This window comes from Heteronotia binoei, chromosome 13 (genome assembly GCF_032191835.1).
Source record: "Heteronotia binoei isolate CCM8104 ecotype False Entrance Well chromosome 13, APGP_CSIRO_Hbin_v1, whole genome shotgun sequence".
NCBI classification, from domain to species: Eukaryota; Metazoa; Chordata; class Lepidosauria; order Squamata; family Gekkonidae; genus Heteronotia; species Heteronotia binoei.
This window is the reverse complement of record NC_083235.1, coordinates 2,488,278-2,504,247: the sequence shown is the minus strand read 5'-3', so window position 1 is coordinate 2,504,247 and position 15,970 is coordinate 2,488,278. Positions and strand designations below refer to the sequence as shown.

General features: G+C 50.5%; 1 protein-coding gene across 3 annotated transcripts in view; it reads left to right on the top strand.

Moving 5' to 3' along the window:
• Window positions 1–15,460, top strand: part of TRIP10 (thyroid hormone receptor interactor 10) — a 221,749-nt gene extending 206,289 nt beyond the window's left edge. For all 3 annotated transcript variants that reach the window (XM_060252053.1, XM_060252052.1, XM_060252054.1), the window contains 5 exons: window positions 3,266–3,375; window positions 5,271–5,403; window positions 7,262–7,386; window positions 10,376–10,506; window positions 14,124–15,460. In XM_060252053.1, the coding sequence (XP_060108036.1) occupies window positions 3,266–3,375; window positions 5,271–5,403; window positions 7,262–7,386; window positions 10,376–10,506; window positions 14,124–14,272 (648 nt within the window). In that variant the 3' untranslated portion in view covers window positions 14,273–15,460. The remainder of the gene's footprint in view (window positions 1–3,265; window positions 3,376–5,270; window positions 5,404–7,261; window positions 7,387–10,375; window positions 10,507–14,123) is intronic.
• The last annotated feature ends 510 nt before the right edge of the window (window positions 15,461–15,970 follow it).

Here is a 15,970-nt window from a genome sequence, read left to right as displayed (position 1 = left end):
TAATAGTAGAGGTTTTGTTCTTCCAAAAAAAGAAAGAAATGCTCCACCCCCATTCCAGTATGTGTAAAGCGCCATCAGGTCTCAGCTGACTTACAGCAACCCCACAGGGTTCTGAAGCTTGAGAGCCAGTTTGGTGTAGTGGTGAAGTGTGTGGACTCTTATCTGGGAGAAGCGGGTTTGATTCCCCACTCCTCCACCTGCAGCTGCTGGAATGGCCTTAGGTCAGCCATAGCTCTCGCAGGAGTTGTCCTTGAAAGAGCCAGTTTGGTGTAGTGGTTAAGTGAGCGGACTCTTATCTGGGAGAACCGGGTTTGATCCCCCACTCCTCCACTTGCACCTGCTGGAATGGCCTTGGGTCAGCCATAGCTCTCGCAAGAGTTGTCCTTGAAAGAGCCAGTTTGGTGTGGTGGTTGTGTGCCAACTCTTATCTGGGGGAACAGGGTTTGATTCCCCCCTCCTCCACTTGCACCTTCTGGAATGGCCTTGGGTCAGCCAGAGCTCTTGCAGGTGTTGTCCTTGAAAGAGTCAGTTTGGTGAAGTGATGAAGTGCGCAGACTCTTATCTGGGAGAACCGGGTTTGATTCGCCACTCCTCCACCTGCAGCTGCTGGAATGGCCTTAGGTCAGCCAGAGCTCTCGCAGGAGTTGTCCTTGAAAGAGCCAGTTTGGTGTAGTGGTTAAGTGAGCGGACTCTTATCTGGGAGAACCGGGTTTGATCCCCCACTCCTCCACTTGCACCTGCTGGAATGGCCTTGGGTCAGCCAGAGCTCTTGCAGGAGTTGTCCTTGAAAGAGCCAGTTTGGTGTAGTGGTGAAGTGCGTAGACTCTTATCTGGGAGAAGCGGGTTTGATTCGCCACTCCTCCACCTGCAGCTGCTGGAATGGCCTTAGGTCAGCCAGAACTCTTGCAGGAGTTGTCCTTGAAAGAGCCAGTTTGGTGTAGTGGTGAAGTGCGTAGACTCTTATCTGGGAGAAGCGGGTTTGATTCGCCACTCCTCCACCTGCAGCTGCTGGAATGGCCTTAGGTCAGCCAGAGCTCTCACGAGAGTTGTCCTTTCCCCACCCCCCCGAAATTAAGTTTTATTGAGTTTTAGTTATAGGGAAGGGGAAAGGGAAGATTCTACAGGAAGTTATGGGAAATCAGGGTTGGAGGAAGAGAACAAATACCTCTCTTAATTGCATTTTCTTTCTCGTTACATATACATCTGGGTCCATCACCACCATCTATATATCATTTACAATTGATATTTTCTGTTTTGTCTCTTATAACATTCTATCTCTCTATAATTCTTACTTTGGCTTACAAATACACATTTCTTATAATTGCTTCATCTTATTCAGTATATTATACAGTACTCACTCCTTATCTTATATATTCTTTATATACAAATATATTACTGCTTACTTGTCTCAAATTTCCACACCTATACTACACCCAACCAATCATACAGTGGTTGCCAGATCTTCTTATTGTCTTGTGGCAAAGCTGTCCTTGAAAGGGCAGCTGCTGTCAGAGCTCTCTCAGTCCCACCCACCTCACAGGGTGTCTGTCATGGGGGAAGGAGATAAAGGAGATTGTGAGCCGCTCTGAGACGCTGATTCAGAGAGAAGGGTGGGGTATAAATCTACAGTCGTCTTCTTCAAGGCATGAGACAAACAGAGGTGGCTTGCCCTTGCCTGCCTCTGCATAGCAACTGTGGACTTCCTTGGTGGTCTCCCATCCGAGTACTAACCAGGGACAGCTGTGCTTAGCTTCCAAGATCTCACAAGATCAGGCCTGCCTGGGCCATCTGGGTCAAGGCGAGAAATGTTCAGAGGTGCTTTGCCCTTGCCTGCCTCTGCGTAGCAACCCTGGACTCCCTTGATGGTCTCCCATCCAAGCACTAACCAGACCTGACTTTGCTGAGCTTCTGAGACCTGAGGAGATCAGGCTAGCCCAGGCCATCCAGGTAAGGGCAGAAGACTAACAGGTGGTTTTCCACTGCCTGCCTCTGCATAGCAACCCCAGACTTCCTTGGTGGTCTCCCATCCGGGTATTAAGTCCTGCTTAGCTTCTGAGATCGGACAAGATCAGGCTTGCCTGGGCTATACGGGTCAAGGCAAGAGAGGAATAGAGGTGGTTGCAGGCCCCACCTTGTCTGTGGGCCGCCTGGGTTGCGGGGGAGAACAACGTAGGAACATAGAGCTGGAAGGGGTCCCAAGGATCATCTAGTCCAGCCGTCTGCACAACACAGGAAATTGACTTCTACCTCCCCTCCCACTCACCCAGTGACGCCTGCTCCGTGCCCAGAGAAAGGCAAAAAACTCCGTCTCCAGGATCCCTGGGCCAGTCGAGCTTGGAGAGAAAAAAGCCAGTAGCGATTGACATGAACCTGGGCATGTCAGGAAGCACCTTGAGACCTGAGCACCGCCCTCTTTCTCATGATTTCCTCTATGCCCAGAGAAAGGCAAAAAGGGAAAACCTCTCCAGGATCCCTGGCCTAATCTGGTCTGGAGGAAAATTCCTTCCTGACCCACTCTTGCCGCCCGCCCCCCCAAGAATATAGAGCATCACTGCCCCAGACATAAGAACATAAGAGAAGCCATGTTGGATCAGGCCAGTGGCCCATCCAGTCCGTGTCACACAGTGGCCAAAAAACCTAGGCGCCATCAGGACATAAGAGAAGCCATGTTGGATCAGGCCAGTGGAAGGGAAATGTTTGCTGGGAGCTCTATTATTCCCTATGGAGACAAATTCCCATAAGGTACAATGGAGAATTGATTCATGGGTATCTGGGGCTCTGGGGGCCTGTTTTTTAAGGTAGAAGCACCAAATTTTCAGCATAGCATCGGGTACCTCTCCTCAACACCCCCCCCCCCAAGTTTCAAAATGATTGGAACAGGGGGTCCAATTCTATGAGCCCCCAAAGAAGGTGCCCCTATCCTTCATTATTTCCTTTGGAAGGAAGGCATTTAAAAAGGTGTGCGGTCCCTTGAAATGTGATGGCCAGCACTCCCTTTGGAGTTCAATTGTGCTTGTTGCACCCTTGCTCCTGGCTCCACCCCCAAAGTCCCCAGATATTTCTTGAGTTGGAACCTAATATCGCCTCTGCCCACAGGTCCTTTGGGATGAGTGTTCCTTCTTGGGTGATAATTGACTTCTGGAAAGGCCGAAACTTATTTCCAGGTTCTCAGGGAAGTTGATGAAGGGTGACTGGAGCACGGCGGTGGCACGATCGATCGTGTGGGGCGCAGGAGACTGACGTGTGTTTCTTTCTCTGCTGCCAGACGGTCATCACAGAAGACTTCAGCCACCTGCCTCCCGAGCAGAGGAGGAAAAAATTGCAGCAGAAGATCAAAGAGAGGAACCGGGAGCTGCAGAAGGAGCTCGATCAGAGGTGAGAGACTGAAAGCCAACCCAACGCTCTTTAGAGTTGACCTTCTGGGGAGAGAAGAAGAGAGAAGAGATGGGATTTACACCCCACCCTTCACTACCCAAAGGACTCTCAGAGCAGTTTACAATCTCCTTTCCCTTCCGCTCCCCACAATAGATGCCCTGTGAAGTAGATGGGGCTGAGAGAGCTCTGAGAGAGGGCTGGTCTTGAGAGAACAGCTCTGAGAGAACTTGTGACAGGTCCAGGGTCTCTCCAGCAGGTGCAAGTGGAAGAGTGGGGAATCAAACCCAGTTTCTCAGATAAGAGTCCGGGCACTTAACCACTACACCAAACTGGCTCTTCTTACACTCTAACTCACTACACCAAGAGGGCTCTTCTGTATTCTCTTTTTTGTCACTCAGGTGTCTCTATGGCTTGGGGCTGTGGGGAGGGGTGGGTTTGCTTTTCCACACATGTTTTGCTTCCTTTAGCTCAGGGGTGTCAAACTCATTTGTTACGAGGGCCGGATCTGACATAAATGAGATCTTGTTGGGCTGGGCCATGTCGGGTTGGGCAAGACCATGTCAGGTTCCTATTTAAGATTAGGTAGCAGAGATATAAACTTTATAAAGGACACAGGCAAACAAAATTAAATATATATTTTAAAAACCTTAAAACATGCTTAAAGTCTTAGCACATGTTTGGTCTTAATGGGGCTTTTTTCATATTTCTTCCATGGGATCCAGGGAACTGGGCAAAGGAAGCTCTGGCTCTTTCCTTCCTTTTCCAGGGGGCCAGGAGCCTCAGCCAATAGAAGGAAGAGAGGCTTGGCTCTGCTGTGCAATTGAGAGAAAAATATATTTACAAAATGTGATTCATACAAGAAAAAAGTGCCATTCAGCAACCTCATTTTACATACCACATGTGTATATGTATGTATGTATGTGTGTATATATATATATATCAGTCCAAATAATAAATAATTCCAAGACACAAATCCAAATAGAGTTCCAATGGACAGCTAGCAGTGTGAAGTCCGTTTCGGACCACCAGGTCCTTCCTCCAGGGAGCGACTTGCAGAACTTGCGGTATATGTGTGGAGAATTTCACAATGTTCAGATCGTTCATAAATTTATGTACAAAATTGGAACACTGCTGCCTCCATCTGGTCAGCAAGTTAATTGCAAATTAATTCCACCTATCCTAACCAATTCTGGTCAGCAAGTTAATTCCACCTACCTCACAGGGTGTCTGTTGTGGGGGAGGAAGATAAAGGAGATTGTAAGCCACTCTGAGACACTGATCCAGAGAGAAGGGTGGGGTATAAATCTATGGTCTTCTTCTTCATGCGGGTCCTGAGCCTCAGTTTGGCTACCCAGGTCTGTTTAAATGCTTAGTTGTACCAGGCCTTTTCACAAGAAGATGATGATATTGGATTTATATCGCGCCCTCCACTCTGAATTTCAGTCTCAGAACTGCTCACAATCTCCTTTATCTCCCCACCACCACAACAGACACCCTGTGAGGTGGGTGGAGGCTGAGAGGGCTCTCACAGCAGCTGCCCTTTCAAGGACAACCTCTGCCAGAGCTATGGCTGGCCCAAGGCCATTCCAGCAGGTGCAAGTGGAGGAGTGGGGAATCAAACCCGGTTCTCCCAGATAAGAGTCCGCGCACTTAACCACTAGACCAAACTGGCTCAAGGATGTGAAGGTCAGTTCTGCTCAGTGAGGGGACAGACAACACAAATCAGGGTTGTTGAAGGAGCAGGATGTCATTGATGTACCCTCCCTTATTATGGGATAGAGATGATGAGTATGGATTCACCCCCAAATTCCCAGGCTTTGTGGCCTACTTCCTGGATGGCACCAAGTCCTGTCTCAGTAACCATCTCTCTCTCTCTCTGCCCTCCTCCCTTTCAGGGACGCCTTAAATAAGATGAAGGATGTTTATCAGAAGACCCCCCAGATGGGGGACCCCAGTAGCCTGGAGCCAAAGATCTCGGAGACCCTGGGCAACATTGAGCGGCTGCATGTGGAGATCCAGAAGTATGAAGTAAGGAAGCGGGAGAGAAGGTGGGGTGGTCCCTTTCTTTGCAGCCTCCCCGTTCAAATTTCGCCCCTTCTCCGCTTCTTCTTCCAATTATTGTGCTCTGGGGCTATCTTTCCTGAGCCAAGGCAAAAATGTGTGAGCTGGCTGCTAAAGATCTGTGAGCTAGCTCACGCTCACTCAGCTTAGAGGGAACGCTGGTTGTGAGCCGTGCATGTACTGAAGTGGCGGAGAACGTCTAAAATATTTGGACAGCTTTTCAATCCCTCCATGAGGAAGGTCTAACTGAAGCGCTCTGAGCAGCTGGTGAGTGACGTAGGAGGGGGTCTTGGGGGAAGATTCCGGATTTTGCATCATTGTTTGAAAAGAAATTCAACGCAAGCACTTTATTGGACTGGATAAGTTCATTATACCAGGATTTGCATTGTTGTTTGCAACCTTCGTGTGGACGATGAATGTTTCTGATGATATCTATGAATTATATTGAAATCAAACCACTTACTTTTGCTTAATTGGTTAACCTCCAAGTGGGGACTGGAGTTCTCCTGGAATTACAGCCAATTTCTAGATGATTTGGTCTGGCTTCCCTAGAGAAAATGCCTGCTTGGGTGGGCTGTCTGGCCTCACAGGCCCCCTGAATTCCTTCCCCTCCCCAAGGCCAACCCTCCCCTGACTCCAGTCCCAAAACTCCAGAGATCATAGAATCATCGATTTGGAAAGGACCTCCAGGATCATCTAGTCCAACCCGCTGCACAATGCAGGAAACTCACAAACCCCTCCCCCTGAATTCACAGGATCCTCACTGGTGTCAGATGGCCATCTAGCCTCTGTTGAAAAACCTCCACAGAAGGAGAGTTCACCACCTCCCGAGGAGGAAGCCTGTTCCACTGAGGAACCGCTCTAACGGTCAGGAAGTTCTTAGAATCATAGAATCCTAGAGTTGGAAGGGACCTCCAGGATCATCTAGTCCAACCCCCTGCACAATGCAGGAAACTCACAAACACCTTCCCCTAAATTCACAGGATCCTCACTGCTATCAGATGGCCATCTAGCCTCTCTTTAAAAACCTCCAAGGAAGGAGAGCCCACCACCTCCCAAGGAGGAAGCCTGTTCCACTGAGGAACCTCTCTAAACTCACAAACACCTCCCCCTAAATTCACAGGATCTTCATTGCTGTCAGATGGCCATCTAGCCTCTCTTTAAAAACCTCCAAGGAAGGAGAGCCCACCACCTCCCAAGGAGGAAGCCTGTTCTACTGAGGAACCGCTCTAACGGTCAGGAAGTTCTTCCTAATGTTGAGCCGGAAACTCTTTTGATTTAATTTCAACCCGTTGGTTCTGGTCCTACCTTCTGGGGCCACAGAAAACAATTCCACCCCATCCTCTAGAGAACAGCCCTTCAAGTCCTTGAAGATGGTGATCCTATCACCTCTCAGCCGCCTCCTCTCCAGGCTAAACATGCCCAACTCCTTCAACCTTTCCTCATAGGACTTGATCTCCAGACCAAAGATGTTCAACCAAAGTGGGCAACCCGACCTCTTGAACCCCAGCTGCTCTCTGCTGGGTTTAAGCCAAGCCGTGGGAGTAGCTCCGTCTTCTCTAGGAGAAGCAGCCAGGATATAGAGAATATCAGCATTGCTTCTTTCACTACGTAATAGCTGGTCCAAGCCAAATAAGCGCATTGTGAGGCTGTGGCTGCAAGAGATGTAGAGTTTTCATGTTTGTTTGAGCTCTTACTGGATGGGTGAGGGGGGGGGGGGGGCGTACAGACGAAAGGTTCACCCTTATTGGTGGTGGCCCCACCCTCTTGAGTGAATGCTGCACCGTGAAAAACTAATTTGCGTCTGTCTCCTGTCTGCACACAGGCTTGGCTGGCAGACGCCGAGGGCAGGATGCTGAACAACCGCTCAGACACAATCACGCGGTATAACCGCCACCTGGATCACGCCAGCACCTTGAACAACAACAACTGTTCGCACGAGAAGGACAGGTGAGAGCGCGTGCAGGAGGGGAGAGGGCAGAAGTTGAGGTGGGGCGGGGGGGGGGGACTCTCAGAAGCACTTGAGACCAGCGTTCCCTCTAAGTTGAGTTAGTGTCAGGGCCAGCGCGTGGGAGTAGGCAGGGTAGGTGGCGGCCTTGGGCGCTACCCCACCTGGGGGCGCCACCAGACACCCCCTTCCCCACGCAGAGAGCTCTGACCCTGCCTTGATTCTATAATGCCATACAGTCGTTAAAACGGCGACCGGTCGCTAAAACAGCATGCTGAGTTTACTGCAGGGGGAAAGCGGCAGTGAGGCAGCGCAGTTGTGTGCCACCCAGCGCTCTCTCATCCCTGGCGCCCTACACGATGACATCACTTTTGGTGATGTCATTGAGCTGTGCGCGTGTGATTTGAGCTCCACTGAGGGAGCTGGGAGGGGGGCGTGGCGCAGGGGGCTGCCTCGAGCGGCAGAACTGGTGAGTGTGAGCGAGCTCACACCTTTAGCCACCAGCTCACTCATTTTTGTCTTAGCTCAGGAAAAATGGCCGCAGAGCAAACTAATTGATGCAGCAGCTCGCAACTTGAGTTGTGCCAGTAGCTCACAAAGTGGAATTTTTGTTCACAAGACTGCAGCGTGGAGGGAACATCGCTTGAAACCCTCACAGACTCCGCTTGCTCGCTCACTCCTTGGCCGCAGGTTGTGTGGGTGGGTGAAAAGGCTCTACAGAGGGCCTTGTTAGCTATTTTGACGCAATAGGTGGTGGGCCCTGAGGGGGCGGGAGAGAGGGAAGTCTGTGTCAGTAACTTCAACTCTGAATTCTCCGACTAAGCCTTGTGTGTTCACTTCTGGTGGCAGATTTATTTATTCCAATTGTACCCCTCACGGGCCGTCTTTGAGCAGCGTCTGAACACTTGTCAGGGATACTCCAGGCTAGGCTAGGGGTGGCCAAACTTGCTTAATGTGAGAGCCACATAGAATAAACATCAGATGTTTGAGAGCCGGAAGGAAGGAATCACAGAGTTGGAAGGGACCTCCAGGGCCATCTAGCCCAAACCAAGAAGGACGGTGGGGAGGTAGAGGTGGAAAGAAAGCAACTTTAACTTTAAATGTATTCTCAAAGTTTCTGGGTGGCTTGACCTGGAGAAGTGATTTTAAAGAGAGAAATGCCTTCTGCAATCCAGCCGATGGGGCGTTGGGGGCTTCAAGAGCCACACAAGATGTGTGAAAGAGCCACATGTGGCTCCTAATCTAGCATTGAGCCAGGGGGTGGGGCTAGATGGCCTCTATGCCCCCTTCCAACTCTCTGATTCTATCATTCCCACATCATTAGTTTTCCATGTTTTGCCCCATTTTGCTGCAATGTGGTTTTACGCAGTCCTCGTGGAAAGACCAAAGACCCGCAGATGGGAAGGGGCACAGTTTTATTGGCATCATCTCGTCAGATGTACTGGAAAAGCAATAATTGCTACATTGCTGTAGCACAATAACTATTACTATCTGTTGCCATGATCTGTTAAATCCAACAAATCCTTAGCTTTCAGTTTAAAAAAAACCTCTATTGTTGTGAAGCCGCAACAAAGAAGGCTAGTGGCTTACAGTTTAAAAACAAAAGCTAAGAATTCAGCAGTGAGAGCTATAAAGGTCAAGGTCATCCCCTGTGCAAGCCCCAGTCATTTCCAACTCTTGGGTGAGGCTGCTTTCACAACGTTTTCACGGCAGACTTTTTACGGGGTGGTTTGCCATTGCTTTCCCCAGTCATCTACACTTTCCCCCCAGCAAGCTGGGTACTCATTTTACCCACCTCGGAAGGAGGGAAGGCTGAGTCAACCTTGAGCCGGCTACCTGAACCCAGCTTCTGCCGGGATCGAACTCAGGTCACGAGCAGAGAGCTTGGAATGCAGTACTGCAGCTTTATCACTCTGCGCCACAGGGCTCCTAAAGCTATACGGAGAATCATTTCATGTGGCCAGATAATGATTTGCCAAAGAGAGAGAGAGGGGTCACTGGCTAGGACAGTATTTCTGCCGTCCTTTCCAGTTTGGTTTCTTTTTTGAGGGGGGGGGGGAGGGTTAATTGGTTGCATTGCATTGGCCACTGTGCTGTGTGTCACCCTCTCTGGGTCTTGCATAGGTATAAAAGTTCCCAGGCCTTGAAAAACCGCAGGTGCCAGGTTGCCACGGTGCCTAGAAATTTCTTTGTGTTAGCAGTAACTGGGAAATAATAGTCATACATAACTAGAGATGTGAAGGAAGGCTAAAAAAAAACCCAGGAAAAATTCAAGGGGGGGAAAGTGTTTTGTTTTTTCTTGAAGCCTTTTTTGTTTTGTTTTTTTAAAAATTGGGGGAAAAAATTGATTACAGAACGCTTTATTTTAACATTATGAATGGGGTTTTTATTTTTATTTAATAAATATGAATAATTGTTACTTCTGGATTTTTAAAAAATTGTTTCAGTGGAGGCTTTTTTGTCTGTTCCACATAAACTAGTAAGCAGTTCAGGAGATTGTTGCTCCATTTGTTACAATTACAAATAAATATTTTTAAAAAGTAAATTCTGTTTGTAATAATGGTTTGGAGACAGTATATTTTTAATATGCTAGTTGGGATAATTCCATGCCAAGTAACAGAATGACTTTCAATCTAGCAAAAAAAGAGAAGTGCTAATGTAGCATTTTTTTTTCAATTTTTCCAAAAATTTCCGGGTTTTTTTTTTTTTAATGGGGTTTTTTCTTAGCTTCAAAATTTCTGGAAATTTTACATCTCTATAACATAACCCCCAGGGCTGGTATTGATTCTGACAGCTTCTACCACTAAGAAAAAATTATCAAGACTCCACACACTCAAGGTGTGTTGAGAGGTGGCTAGCTCACTTCCTTAAACTGCTCTGGGCTTCAGCCGGTCCGTTTCCAAAAGAACTTTGCGATCCGAAGGAAGTGTTTGTCTAGGGAATGATATTTCCGGGGTCATTTCTCAGCTTCCTTGCCCTTCCGCCTTACAGCCCAGACACCACCGTCTCTGAGGAGAGCCAAGATACACTCAACCAGCCCATCTACACGGAGTTTGACGAGGACTTTGAGGAGGACCCAGCCTCTCCAGTCGGCACCTGTGTGGCCTTGTACCAGTTTGAAGGTATCTGCTCAGCTACGTTGCAACGGTGACATGGAGGCAAATCCCTTCATAAGAACATAACAGACGCCGTGTTGGATCAGGCCAATGGCCCATCCAGTCCAACACTCTGTGTCACACAGGGGCCAACCCCCCCCCCAAGTGCCATCAGGAGGTTCACAAGTGGGGCTAGAAGCCCTTCCACTTTGCCCCCCCCCCCAAGCACCAAGAATACAGAGCATCACTGCCCCAGACAGTACCAACAATATGCTGTGACTAATAGCCACTGATGGACCTCTGCTCCATATTTTTATCCAAACCCCTCTTGAAGCTGCCTATGCTTGTAGCCGCCACCACCTCCTGTGGCAGTGAATTCCACATGTTAATCACCCTTTGGGTGAAGAAGGACTTCCTTTTATCCGTTCTAACCCGATTGCTCAGCAATTTCATTGAATGCCCATGAGTTCTTGTACTGTGAGAAAGGGAGAAAAGGACTTCTTTACTTTCTCCATCCCATGCATAACCTTGTAAACCTCTATCATGTTACCCCGCAGTCAACGTTTCTCCAAGCTAAAGAGCCCCAAGCGTTTTGACCTTTCTTCATAGGGAAAGTGTTCCAAACCTTTAATCATTCTAGTTGCCCTTTTCTGCACTTTTTCCATCGCTATAATATCCTTTTTGAGGAGGCACTTCCTCACTGGCACTGCTAGCTTGGAGGCTTACAGAGCTGCCGTGAGACAAATGCAAGGGAACTTGGCTGGGGAGGGAGAAAGATCGTTTTCCACACGGGGTTGCCCTAATATGCCTCGTGTTTGAGGGAAGAGGCTAGAGTGGATTGTTCTGTAAAGGAGAAGGCGACGACTGTAGATTTATACCCTGCCCTTCTCTCTGAATCAGAGTCTCAGAGCAGCTTACAATCTCCTTTACCGTCTTCCACCACAGCAGACACCCTGTTAGGTGAGTGAGGCTGAGAGAGCTCTGACAGAAGCTGCCCTTTCAAGGACAACTCCTGCAAGAGTTATGGCTGACCCAAGGCCATTCCAGCAGCTGTGAGAGAGTGGGGAATCAAACCCAGTTCTCCCAGATTAGAGTCCATGCACTTAACCACTACACCAAACTGGCTTTTTGTGCATTGTCTTCTTCTTCTTGCCACCCCCAACATTAATATTAAAACCTAATGCTCTACAGAATTCACCTTCTGTTGATGCAGGATTTTTAGTGCAAACTAAGTTCTCTTATGCAAATCAGATTTTTTATATATATACCCAATTTGTACTCCTGCGGTAATATATCGCTATTCAGGACCTCCCACTTTCAGCCTCTTGGAAATGCAGCAGCTTCTCTTGACGCCTGAGAGTTTAGTTTTCAGGGAACCTCCACCTCTTCGGTAGTGGAAAAAGTCACAGCTGACTTAATGGCAACCCCAGGGGGTCGTGGTGAAGTGAAGCTGACTCTTATCTGGGAGAACCGGGTGTGATTCCCCACTCCTCCACTTGCAGCTGCTGGAATGGCCTTGGGTCAGCCAGAGCTCTCTTATCTGGGAGAACCGGGTTTGATTCCCCACTCCTCCACTTGCAGCTGCTGGAATGGCCTTGGGTCAGCCAGAGCTCTCTTATCTGGGAGAACCGGGTTTGATTCCCCACTCCTCCACTTGCACCTGCTGGAATGGCCTTGGGTCAGCCAGAGCTCTCTTATCTGGGAGAACTGGGATGGATTCCCCCCTCCTCCACTTGCACCTGCTGGAATGGCCTTGGGTCAGCCATAGCTCTCTTATCTGGAAGAACCGGGTTGGATTCCCCCCTCCTCCACTTGCACCTGCTGGAATGGCCTTGGGTCAGCCAGAGCTCTCTTATCTGGGAGAACCGGGTTTGATTCCCCCCTCCTCCACTTGCACCTGCTGGAATGGCCTTGGGTCAGCCAGAGCTCTCTTATCTGGCAGAACCGGGTTTGATTCCCCCCTCCTCCACTTGCACCTGCTGGAATGGCCTTGGGTCAGCCAGAGCTCTCTTATCTGGCAGAACTGGGTTTGATTCCCCCCTCCTCCACTTGCAGCTGCTGGAATGGCCTTGGGTCAGCCAGAGCTCTCTTATCTGGGAGAACTGGGTTTGATTCCCCACTCCTCCACTTGCACCTGCTGGAATCGCCTTGGGTCAGCCAGAGCTCTCTTATCTGGGAGAACCGGGTGTGATTCCCCCCTCCTCCACTTGCAGCTGCTGGAATGGCCTTGGGTCAGCCAGAGCTCTCTTATCTGGGAGAACTGGGTTTGATTCCCCACTCCTCCACTTGCAGCTGCTGGAATGGCCTTGGGTCAGCCAGAGCTCTCTTATCTGGGAGAACCGGGTTTGATTCCCCCCTCCTCCACTTGCAGCTGCTGGAATGGCCTTGGGTCAGCCAGAGCTCTCTTATCTGGGAGAACCGGGTGTGATTCCCCACTCCTCCACTTGCAGCTGCTGGAATGGCCTTGGGTCAGCCAGAGCTCTCTTATCTGGGAGAACTGGGTTTGATTCCCCACTCCTCCACTTGCAGCTGCTGGAATGGCCTTGGGTCAGCCAGAGCTCTCTTATCTGGGAGAACCGGGTTGGATTCCCCCCTCCTCCACTTGCAGCTGCTGGAATGGCCTTGGGTCAGCCAGAGCTCTCTTATCTGGGAGAACCGGGTTTGATTCCCCCCTCCACCACTTGCACCTGCTGAAAGGGCCTTGGGTCAGCCAGAGCTCTCTTATCCGGGAGAACCGGGTTTGATTCCCCACTCCTCCACTTGCAGCTGCTGGAATGGCCTTGGGTCAGCCAGAGCTCTCTTATCTGGGAGAACCGGGTTTGATTCCGCACTCCGCCACTTGCAGCTGCTGGCATGGCCTTGGGTCATTACTTGTGTTCTTTATAAAATTTATATCTCTGCTACCTAAGGAAAGGTCCCCTGTGCAAGCACCAGTCGTTTCCGACTCTGGGATGACGTTGCTTTCATGTTTTCACGGCAGACTTTTTACGGGGTGGTGGCGCATAGTGGTAAAGCAGCAGTACTGTGGTCTGAACTCTCTGAGTTCGATTCCAGCAGAAGCTGGATTCAGGTAGCTGGCCCATGGTTGACTCAGCCTTCCATCCTTCCGAGGTCAGTCAAATGAGTCCCTAGCTTGCTGGGCGGAAAGTGTAGATGACTGGGGAAGGCAACGGCAAACCACCCTGTAAAAAGTCTGCCGTGAAAATGCTGTGAAAGCAACATCACACCAGAGTCAGAAATGACTGGTGCTTGCACAGGGGACCTTTCCTTCCCATTGCCTTCCCAAGTCTTTTACACTTTCCCCCCAGCAAGCTGGGTACTCATTTGACCGACCTCGGAAGGATGGAAGGCTGAGTCAATTTCAAGCCGGCTACCTGAACCCAGCTTCCGTTGGAATCGAACTCAGGTCGTGAGCAGAGAGCAGAGAGTTCAGTACTGCAGTACTGCTACCTAGATAGGTACACAGATGGCCTAGCCCGACATGGCTCGGCCCAACCAGACACGGTCCAGCCTGACAAGGTTTCTTTTGTGTCAGATCCGGCCCTCGTAACGATTGAGTTCGACTGTTTACAGCATGCCTCTCTCCCCAAGACTGAAAGTGGATTACGCGGCTTTCAGTTTCTTTTTTCTTTTCCCCTTGCCAGGTTCCAGCGAGGGCACTATCTCCGTGCAGGAAGGCGAGGAACTCAGCCTGATGGAAGAAGACAAAGGGGACGGCTGGACCCGCGTCCGGCGAAGCAAAGGGGGCGAGGGCTACGTCCCCACCTCCTACCTGCGCGTCAGCCTCAACTGAGTGGCGGGGGGTGGGCCGGGGAGGGAGGGAAGTGCAGGTGGCACTCTGAAAGCGGCAGCATGGACATCGCCAACCGGCCGGGGGGGTGGGAGGAGTGGCAGAAGAGGGGGGCAGCGCTTTGGCTGACTCAATCCCCGCTGCGTGGGGGGGTGGGGGACTGCTGCTGCAGGGAGGGGTGCGTGCGAGAGAAGAGAATTGTCTTCCTCAGGAAAGAGCGCGGATTAGCGCAGAAGTTGGCCTCATCCTGCTAGGCACCCGGCTAGTAGTAATTCTTCTGCACAAGCTTTTGACATAAGCACGGCCGTTGTCCCCGGAGAACGGCTCACTGGCCAAAAGGAGTGAAGAGCATCTCTTCTTCTTTCGCCACGACTTTTCGAAACACTTGTGCGGACAAAAAGGGGTGCGCCACCTCTGCTCACTCTAGAACAGGGGGGGGGGGATATCAGCCATTGTGCAGGGCCTCCCCCCACCCCCAAGAAAGAGATCTCCTTCCTGCCCGGAAAGCACAGGCTACCTCCCTCTTCAATGCTGCGTTCAGCATTCTGTGCCCTTACCCAGAGTGCACCTGGGTGTTGTGTCCCTGAGGGCCAGCCAGGTGGGTACTTGGGCCTTGCACCCCGTGCCACTGCTGCTATGCCCGCCTCTCGCTCTCCTCTCGAAAGGGAGAGGAGCCGCCTCAGTGCCAAGTCTGGCTCCAAACGGACCCCCCCCCCCCCCCCGAATTCTCTGTCCTCGAAATGCACTTTATTTGGCCTGGATTCGACGAATCTGGGGCCCACTCCGCCATTTTGAAAAGTGCCTGCTTATCTCAAGTTCCTTTCCTCGTGGCCTTTGCAAGCCGGAGACGTCTGGCGTGCTGTGCAACCCCCCCCCCCACTTCCACAGTTTCTCAGCCCCCCCCCTCCCTCCCAACCTCTGTGTATTTTGTGTGGTTTCTTTAAAAAAAAATACTAATGTATTAGCCTTTTTTATACATCGACCACTTTATTTTACTACTCGGTTTAGCTTATGGACTGGCGTAACCTGTGTGCACCTGTAGCCCTTCCCCAGTGGCGGAAGGGGGAGGGGAGGCCCTGAGCGACTTTCTCTCAAGATGTAGAATGTATTTCCAGGCCTGCCTGGGGCCTTTTTACACAGCCTTCTGTACATAGTCGATAAAAGTTAGCCGATGGGGTTCGCCTCTGCTGACTGGAGAGTCTGGTGGTTTGTTTCTCTCGCCTCCCCCTGTGGGGAGTGTCTTAAATACATAAAGGGACTCGTGGCTTGAATGCCGTAGACCAGGGGTGGCCACATGTGCTCACCATAAGAACCACACAGAATAAATATCAAATGTTTGAGAGCCACCAGACATGAATGTCAGATGTTTGAGAGCGACAAGATGAGGAGGAAGAAGATGAAGATGATGCTGGATTTATATTCCGCCCTCCACTCCGAGTCTCAGAGCGGCTTACAATCTCCTTTACCTTCCTCCCCCACAACACACACCCTGTGAGGTGGGTGGGACTGAGAGAGCTCTCCCAGGAGCTGCCCTTTCAGGGACAGAGAGTCAGAGCAGCTTGGAACCTCCTTTCCCTTCCTCCCCCACAACAGACACCCTGTGAGGTGGGTGTGGCTGGAGAGGGCTCTTACAGCAGCTGCCCTTTCAAGGACAACCTCTGCCAGAGCTCTGGCTGACCCAAGGCCATCCCAGCAGGTGCA